The sequence below is a fragment of the Phoenix dactylifera genome, chromosome 17 (assembly GCF_009389715.1).
Source record: "Phoenix dactylifera cultivar Barhee BC4 chromosome 17, palm_55x_up_171113_PBpolish2nd_filt_p, whole genome shotgun sequence".
In the NCBI taxonomy this organism is placed as follows: Eukaryota; Viridiplantae; Streptophyta; class Magnoliopsida; order Arecales; family Arecaceae; genus Phoenix; species Phoenix dactylifera.
This window is the reverse complement of record NC_052408.1, coordinates 8,725,074-8,734,175: the sequence shown is the minus strand read 5'-3', so window position 1 is coordinate 8,734,175 and position 9,102 is coordinate 8,725,074. Positions and strand designations below refer to the sequence as shown.

At 49.2% G+C, this 9,102-nt stretch overlaps 1 protein-coding gene across 2 annotated transcripts; it reads left to right on the top strand.

Annotated features, from left to right (window-relative positions):
• Positions 1-332: 332 nt before the first annotated feature.
• On the top strand, positions 333-3,624 carry LOC103706403. Of its 2 annotated transcripts, none has more exons than XM_039114885.1 (2): positions 333-1,463; positions 1,701-2,363. In XM_039114885.1, exon 1 carries the CDS (start codon positions 564-566, stop codon positions 1,458-1,460), a length of 897 nt encoding a protein of 298 aa, XP_038970813.1. In that variant the 5' UTR covers positions 333-563; the 3' UTR covers positions 1,461-1,463; positions 1,701-2,363. The 2 variants fall into 2 exon arrangements, with proteins under 2 accessions (XP_038970813.1, XP_008788713.2); XM_008790491.4 differs by lacking the exon at positions 1,701-2,363 and adding an exon at positions 2,898-3,624 and having other exon boundaries at positions 334-1,463.
• The last annotated feature ends 5,478 nt before the right edge of the window (positions 3,625-9,102 follow it).

Here is a 9,102-nt window from a genome sequence, read left to right as displayed (position 1 = left end):
TTCCACCATCACCCAAATCACCGCCATCCCATCACCCAATTTTCCATTGTACCTCGACTACACTCTAAGAATTTTTATAAATTATAAGGGTGTTATAGTAAATTAATATTTCTGGTGGAGCAGATTAAATACTAGTCAGTGTTGACTGCTGAGAACATCACATGCTCCTGCAGACTATTTAAACCACTCGAAAGCAACTTACTAAGCCAGTAACATTAGCTTTCAAATCCCTAACTTTTCTGTCTCGTTATGCGGAATTTATATGGTAAAAATGGTCCAGAGGAACAATTTAATTGAATTTCTAAATATAATCCCTGTTCTCAGCTCGAGGTGTCGAAGGTGAGGAGGGGAGAAAAGGAGAGAAAAAGTCGGGATTTTTCTCTCTCTCTCTCGCTCTCTGTTTTTCGATCTTGATTTTTTTTTTTTTTTCGAATCGAAGAGTGGAACCCTTGTTGTTGGATTCTAGAGGTTTCGGCATCTTCGGCGGGGTCTCCGATGGCGGAAGGGAGGAGGGGCGGAAGGCGGCTGCGGAGTGACGGCGGAGCGACGGTGTTGGCGGGGCGATGAAGTGCAGGAATCACCCCTACGAGCTGGGCGTCGGCGTCTGCGCCTCCTGCCTCCGGGAGCGCCTCCTTGCCCTCATCGCCGCCCAGAACGAGCTCCCGGCTGAGAACCACTGCCAGCAGCCGGACCTCCCTTCCCAGCCACCGCTGCCGCTGGTTTTCCCCCGATCTGGCTCCCCCTACGTCTCTCACCGCCGATCCGTCGGATCCGACGCTTGCCCGGCTTACGGCCGCCACTTCAACCACCGGTTCTTCAGTACTCCCCAGGTAGGCCCCACCTTCGACGCCGCCTGCGGCGGCTACTCGGGCGATGCGGACGAGGGCCGGCGCCGGATCTCCGGGCGTTTCTCCGTCTTCTCGATCCTGTTCCGCCACCAGAGATCGGAGGAAGCGGAGAGCGATCTGGGGAACTCGAGGAGTTCCGGATCGGGCTCCTGGTTCTCGGCGCTGATCCCCCGCCGCCGGAAGAAGAAACCGCGGAGCTTCTCGGTACCGGAGGCGGCGACGGGAAGGTCCCGGCCGTCGTGCCGGGCGTCCGATCGCGGAATGTCGCCGGAGATAGACGACGACGAGGCGGACGGATGCTCTAGTGGGTACTCGACGGAATCTTCGAGCGGGTGGCGGCGGCCGACTCCGACGCCGATGCGGCGGTTCCCGGCCAGCTCCTACCACTACCACGGCGGTCGCTCCGGCGTCTCGAGCTTCGCGGTCTGCCTGAGCCCGCTTATAAGGGTGGGCCACAACGGCCGTCGGGGGACGCCTGCGGAGTCAGGGATGATCTCCGGCGAGCTCCGGAGCACGGGGAGCCGCCCCCGCTGCCGCCCCTGGTCGGCACGCGGCGCCTCTCTCGGACCGAGCCGGTCGAGGAAGCTGGCGGACCTCGGCCGGTTCGATTGACAGGTTTGCCCTCGTCCCTCTTCTCTTTTACGCGGTCGACGACTTCAAATTTCCATATTTTTTATGCAATTTGAAAAAATATGTATATACAAATCAGAAACAAAGTTGGACGGAGGAATTAAATGAGTTCTAATGGGTTTTTTTTTCTTTCATTCCGAATCTGTTAATTATTTCAATTAAGATTTTTATTTAGACATTTAATTCTCTTGCATTCATTGGGTTTATTTGGTGAAAGTGTAGCGGCCGTTATTACAGTTTGATAGAGTTTGGCACGGGACATGCTTATGGTTGTGTGTATGATGAGAAAGGAGTCTATTTAATGGATGGCCGAGATTTACATGTAACTTGCGGTGACATGGTGACATGTCGTCGAGAGTATTTAATGGATGGCTGTGATTCTATGTAAAGTTGTAGTAAAGGCTCTGGAATCAAGAGGCAACAACGAGGTTAGGAAACATGGGGGCTCATGAACTTTTTAAGGTCTAATAAGATGAAGATGTTTCACTTGGGAGATGGTTTTCCTTCTCTCTATTTCATCGAGATCTCATGATTCACAGATTAATTATATCATATCGATATCCAAACAATTCCTTAATATTTATAAAATTATATGTATGTATGTATGTATGTATGTATATATATTTTTGCATCATTAATTTGCTGTTAAAATGCTGCTATGATGGCTATGGACACACAACTTCCGAGAAAAAACAACGTTGTCATGATGGAATTTGCTGAAAAAGAAAATGGATAACTATCATACAGAAAACATGATGATTGCTAAAATCTTTTCCACTAGACTCGTGGTCTCCACGTGCCTCACCCTGTGCTCTCACTTTTGGATAAAAGGGAGAAAAAAAAAATCATACCAAAGAATATTTAATAAAAATATACTAACAAAAATAAACGACAAACAATTTCTAAGAACTAAGCTAATAATCTGCCTATACCTAAGTTTTTGAAACATTTACTCTATTTTCGCAGAATTGTTATCTATTTTAATTTGGCTTATACCAGCAATGTAATTTGGCTTGGTCATTCTTCATTTAGTTTAATTATTCATAAATAATTGAATAATTTGTGTTACTTTGAGTAGTAAACATTATTCAAAGGATTGAATGGCCGGATAAAATTTCAATATTTCAGAAGATATTGTAGCATGAGCAGTTTTGCTGAAAACAAAGTATTTGTAAGTTTAATGTAGTGAGCAATGCTGCTGTAACTTTAAAAGATTATTCATAAAAAAATTACTCAAGTATCTTGCACCAACCAATTTGCTTCATGATGGCATATTTCATGATGCCAATTCTAAGGCACCAATGAGAGTACGCTACATTAGCTGAGTAACTTTTAGGCTGATATTTCTCAGTTACTTGAGCATTTTTTTCATGTAATTAGTTTTGTAATTCCCTTTCTCCTTCCTATGTAACGAGCCGGTGCCGTGGGCCTTAATTGAGAAGGGTGAGTTGGTGCGAACGTTAAAAGGTGTAGTGGGCGCGTGGCACTCTGACACGTAACCACATGGAGGTGGGACCCGCGCATTTTCTGCTCACTGAATCCACTGAGGGCGCCTCGCTTCCGGGACTGATGCGTCTCCATTCGACTTCATGGAGGCTTACGTGAGATGTGGCGGAAGATGGTTTTTTATGATCATAGAGTGCCTTTGCTTGATGATGCATCCTTAGAACGTAGCAGATGTCAATGCAGGCTTGTATTACCTATGTACCGGTCCATTTTGATAAAAAAGAAGAAAAAAAATCTCATTATCTAGGACGGAGCTAAGGGTGGCATCAGCTGGTATCATGTATACAGGATGGATCTTGAGGGTAGACTTTATTGCTGTCAAAAATGACTCAGCCATAGTTGTTGGATGGATCCAGAATCAAGCAGGGACAGCAATCGTCCACCTGCTTTTGTATGACATCTTGAGGAGCTTGAGGGACTACGTGTCTCTGCTGGCTAGATACACATCTATAGAGAAGCTAATGGAGCGACGAACTTGATTAACTCTTATGTCGCACAGTCTTAGTGAGGTTTTGTGGATCAATATATCATCCATCCTGCTATTGTTCTATGATATTTGATTTTCTGATTTTGCTGGATGTAATTATACTAGATATGTATAATCGTCCGTCTCATAAGAAAAAATTATAACTTCAATGCATTTGGATGTTAATTTAAAAGATCCAATAGCTCAGACATTCAATTCAGCAGAATTGCTAACATTTTCTTTTGACAAATAAATTAATGACTTCTGGTAAACCTGGTTTTTCACTAATACGATGTTTACTGACAATAAAATAACATCGTGAGATAAAATTTCTTGAAAAAAATATACATGCGCATATGCATGCGTATGTGCGTATGTGTCTATATATATAGAAAAATAGGATTATTCATTTCTTTCTACTTGCGCCAAATACGGTTTTTGTTAACCATTTGTGCCATCTAAAGTGTAGTAAATTAGGGTTGCAGTGCATAATTAACTAATTCATTAAAAGTGTTTCACCTAATAATATTGCTAAAATAATATATCATTCCTCGTGCTGCCAAGAAACACCGAATTGACTGCTTATATTATTCAAAGCAACGACTGCTAAGAGCTTTGGATCAAAGAGAGAGTATCTTTTGCTCTCAAGGTCATAAAGATTACACGCGGACCAAGCTTAGCCGGAGACTTGGTCACAACATGTCCATGTTTAGAGGCAGCTCGTCACCATCTCGCTGGACTGGGGGCGTGGAACAACATAAATACTTGCCAATAACTTCGACACTTCACTAGTGGTTGTGAGTTTGAGAGTCTTCTCTCACAACAGATGAGGAGATTGATTAGTAGTTGAGAATTTGGGGAAGTGATCATTTTTCTTGGGTCTTTGCAGCCTTTGCCTGCAAACAAGAGGAAGCGGAGACGGAGCTCCTTTTGTTCGAGAGGTATTTTAGAGAGTGCAAAAGAGTTATAGATAGATATTTAAAGTAAGGCCACCGGCATCATGCAAGATAGGGATGGCAATAAATCGGATAGTCCATTATCTGATATTTATTTTGTACTTACCTCGGGGCGGGGCAAAGTAGAATAGATGGAGTCTCATAGTGGGATGGGGTGTGTAGAGTTAGATCGGCTAAAGTTATAGTAAACATTTTTAATATAATTTTTTTTTCTACCTCGAGAAAAAATTTTGCAAATATATATATATATATATATACACTTCAGGATGGATATATCCACTTTCAAAAAACAAAATTCCATAGGAGTTATAGGAATGGTACAATATGTATTTTCTTTGCTTTCTCGTCTTCAATGGAATGCTGCACTGAAAGAGAGTTAGCTTAGCTTTTATTCCCAATTTCCTATTCGGGAAAGCAGACTCATTCGTTGTCTTAACAAGTTTGAGGCCATTATCTCTACTTGAGCAATCATTAAAAGGAACGCCGAGTGGGATCAAAGAAACTAGCGGACTGATCACTAAATAGATACAAATAGGTGAAAATTCATTCATCAAAAAAAGCCCACTCCGTTCTCTCGCTCTGCTCGCGGCGCTCCTTGCTCTTCGGATCCATTTGTGAAAGAGTAGAGTGAATGAGAAACCTCTCTTCATCTCGTTCCTATTTATCCAAGACGAAAGCATTTATAGAATAGAGCGAAAAAGGGCTTTCGAGTGTAGGTGACGCGGCGTTCAGAACCAGCCGTCGAAGTGAATGAATTCGAAAGAACGAAGAAGTAAGGAAATGAGACGACTCTTTCTTGAAAAATTGCATAAGCAGATCTGGAAGAACCGCCATAAAAATCTTCCTCGTGTATCGTCTGTAGCAGAACTATGAACGGGAGCATATATATATATATATATATATATATATATATATATATATATATATATATATATATATATATATATATATATATATATATATTCAGATTGGGTTTAGAACAAATTTTACTATTATCTATATTTGCTTTGGATCCATTGCGAGTTGGATCAAGTCGGGTATCTAATAGGGCAGAGCAAATTGCCATCTCTAAATAGAGATGTTTATTTTTTATTTAAGGATAGGATTCCTTGATAGAGTAAATTGTGAGTAAAATTGAGTATTGTTGTTGATGACATGGTTTAAATTTTCTGCAACAACTAATTGAAGAGTTGAATTTGTGAGGGCTTCTCAGCAAATCGTTGTCATTCACCTATAAATACTTACCAATATATTATTTTTAAGGATACTACTTTTTTCACCAGTCGAGAGGAAATGTCTCTTGTTTCAGGAGTTGGCCACCAGAACAAGGCCATTCCCTTTCTAGAACTACACGTACGAGGCAATAGAATAAGGGTTGCACACACTGGAACTTTAAAAAAGAAAAAGAAAAAGAAGATCATGCCACCTAATCCCTTTATATTGGTCTCATCTTTTTAAACAAAGATAGATATGCATCTGTTACGGGGGAACTTAGCCACCATGCCCCACGTGACCGGCACGCGCGCCCAGGAAGACTACGGCAGCCCCTTGATCCAGCAATCCGACCCCGAGTCGGACATCTTCGTCTCCGCAGCCCGACCCCGAGTCGGCTGCCCCTTGATCCAGCAATCCGACTTCGAGTCGGACATCTTCGGCTCCGCAGCCCGACCCCGAGTCGGCTGCCCCTTGATCCAGCAATCCGACCTCGAGTCGGACATCTTCGTCTCCGCAGCCCGACCCCGAGTCGGCTGCCCCTTGATCCAGCAATCCGACCCCGAGTCGGACATCTTCGGCTCCGCAGCCCGACCCCGAGTCGGCTGCCCCTTGATCCAGCAATCCGACCCCGAGTCGGACATCTTCGTCTCCGCAGCCCGACCCCGAGTCGGACATCTCTCGACAACGACAGGCTATTCCCCAGAGGCACGCCGCAGCCTCCTGCTCCACTACTCCCTGCAACGGTTGTATCTGGCGCTGCTCCACGATCCCCTGTAACAGCCGTACAAGGCGGAGCTCCACTACGTCCTGTCATGGCCGTACCCAGCGCTGCCCCACAACGCCCTGTAACGGCTGTACCCAGCGCTGCCCCACGACGCCCTGTAACGGCCGTGTCAGTGGCAGCTCCATCGTGCCCCACGATGACGAACCCCCCTGAAAGACCCCCCAGCCTGGTATATATACAGCTGGGAAGAGGAGGGGGGGGGTAAGCGAGAACTTCCAGTGCATTCTCTTACTTGCTACTATTATCTCTCCTTCTCCTCCAATCTCCTCTGACTTGATCGTCGGAGGGCCCCCACTACCCCAGTGGTGGTGCGAGGCTTGCTTGCAGGTTTTCCGGTGGAAGGTGGAGCGCAATCAACACCAACCAAGGCAACTCAAACGGAACCCCGTTCACACCGCTGTGCCAATCGTTCTCGGTTTGGACCACCAGCAACAGTTGGCGCTAGAGGAAGGGCCCGAATCTCAGAGCGATCGTAATGGCACGGCGAGGTGGTCGTGGAGCTTCCAATGCCTCCGGTCGCGGGGCCTCTCGCGCCTCCGGCCGGGAGGCCGCTGCGTCTCCAACACATTCTCAGCAACACTCCACCGTTCCACCCCCCATTCAGATGGTCGAAGCAGCTCAGTTCGACCAGTTAGCCCAGCAGGTTCGCACCCTCGCGGAGGCAGTGCAGAACCTGCAGGGTGTGATGTCTCGGGCGCCGCAGCGGGCCCAGGAGCCGCTGCTCCCTGAGCGCTCACCTGTCCTCCTCAACCCGCGCTCCTTCCTCTCCCAGGGGGAGGAGCGCCGGCGCGAGGAAGATTCTCGAGCACGGTCCATTCTGCCGGGACCTTTCCATCGGAGCTGCGCGGGGTACGAGAGGCGGGCCCGGGCGCGTTCCCAGACCCCCCAGTCCTCAAGGAACCCGCGCTCCAGTCGGTCCCCCTCTCGGTGCTCCTTGTCTCCCACCCATCGGTCGCGCTCCCTGGACCGGCGGGTGGACGATCTCCACCGACAACTCCAGGTCCTGAAGGGCCACTCCAAAGATCTCTTCGCCGACTTGGAGATCTCCTCCCAGCCGGCGCTTGCCTCGAGGATCCTGCGGACCCCGAATCCGCCGGGGTTTAAAATGCCGGCGATCGAGCCCTATGACGGGGCGGCGGACCCGCGGGATCACGTCGAGAGTTTCAGGACCCTTATGCTCCTCCACGGAGCATCAGATCCTCTCCTCTGCAAGGCTTTCCCGGCGACCCTCCGTGGCCCGGCAAGGGCGTGGTTCGCCGGCTTGGAGGCTAACTCAATCCAGTCCTTTGACCAGTTTACTCGCCTCTTCATCACCCATTTCGCCGTCAGTAGCCGGCGGCGACTGGTCTCCGACTCCCTCTTTGATGTCCGGCAAAACGAGGGAGAAAGCTTGCGGGATTATCTTACCCGCTTCAACAAGGCTACGCTGGAAGTCCGGAACCTGAGCCAGGAGGTGGCTCTTTCAGCCCTGAAGCGTGGCTTCCGAAAGGGCAGACTCACCTTCTCCCTGGACAAACGCCTGCCGCGGAGCTTCCCGGAGCTGTTATCCCGGGCGAACCAGTATGCGGACGCCGAGGAGGCGGCCGCCCACCGGAGCAAGGAGGCCGCCGAGATCCCTCCAAAGCTCGGGAAGAAAAGGCGAAAAGAGGCACGCCAGAGGAGGAGCCCGACGCCTCAACGTCGGCGCAGAAGCCTGTCGCCGGCGAGGAACCACGGCGCCCTACGCCCTCGTTCTCCGCCCCGACGTTTCAACCGGTACACTCCTCTCCTGACTCCCCGGGCCCAGATCCTCATGGAAATCAAGGGGCGGTAGGACCTCCCGGTCCCGAGACAGATGAAGAAGATTCCTGGGAGGAGGCCCTCTCGGGCGTACTGTGAGTACCACCGGAACCACGGCCACGACACCGAAGACTGCTTCCAGCTTCGGGACGAGATCGAGGCTCTCATCCGCCGAGGGCGTCTCGGTCGATATGTGAACGACCGACGTCCCCCCGCAGACTCGCGTCCGGCCGACTCGGCCCCTCAAGAGCCTCGGGAGCAGAATCGACCCGTCGTGGGCGTGATCCACACTATCACTGGGGGATGCCCTCGGCCCGAGAGGAACGCAGGGGGCTCGACTGAAGCGTCAGGGGCAGCCGTCGCGAAGAGGCAGAGGGTCGGTAATGTAATCACTTTTTGTGATGAAGATGTAAAGGGGGTTCAGACCCCCCACGATGACGCCATGGTGATCTCCCTCACTATGGCAAACTATGATGTAAGGCGTGTTCTTGTGGATAGTGGAAGCTCAGCTGATATTTTGTTTTACGAGGCCTTCCAAAAGATGAGCTTGTCCAGACAATTGTTGCACAAAACATCCACCCCCCTCATAGGATTCACTGGTGACGCTATCTCGGCCGAAGGTGTCGTTGAGCTGCCTGTGACTGCGGGCGTTGCACCCGCAGAAGCCACGGTGCGGCTCGGGTTCTTGGTCGTCCGTGTTCCCTCGGCCTACAACGCTATCCTCGGACGACCCGGACTGAACGCCCTTCGCGCGGTGGTCTCTACGTACCACTTGCTCATGCGGTTCCCCACGGCGGCCGGGATTGGAGAGGTCCGAGGTGACCAACCGACCGCAAGGCAATGTTTCCTAGCAACTCTCAAAGGAAAGAAGCCCGTAGAAGCCTTAAGCGTCGAGTCCCTCGACGCCAGAGACGAGGT

Coding starts and splice junctions, on each gene's coding strand:
- LOC103706403 (XM_008790491.4), top strand. CDS start 564: ATGAAGTGCAGGAATCACCCCTACGAGCTGGGCGTCGGCGTCTGCGCC.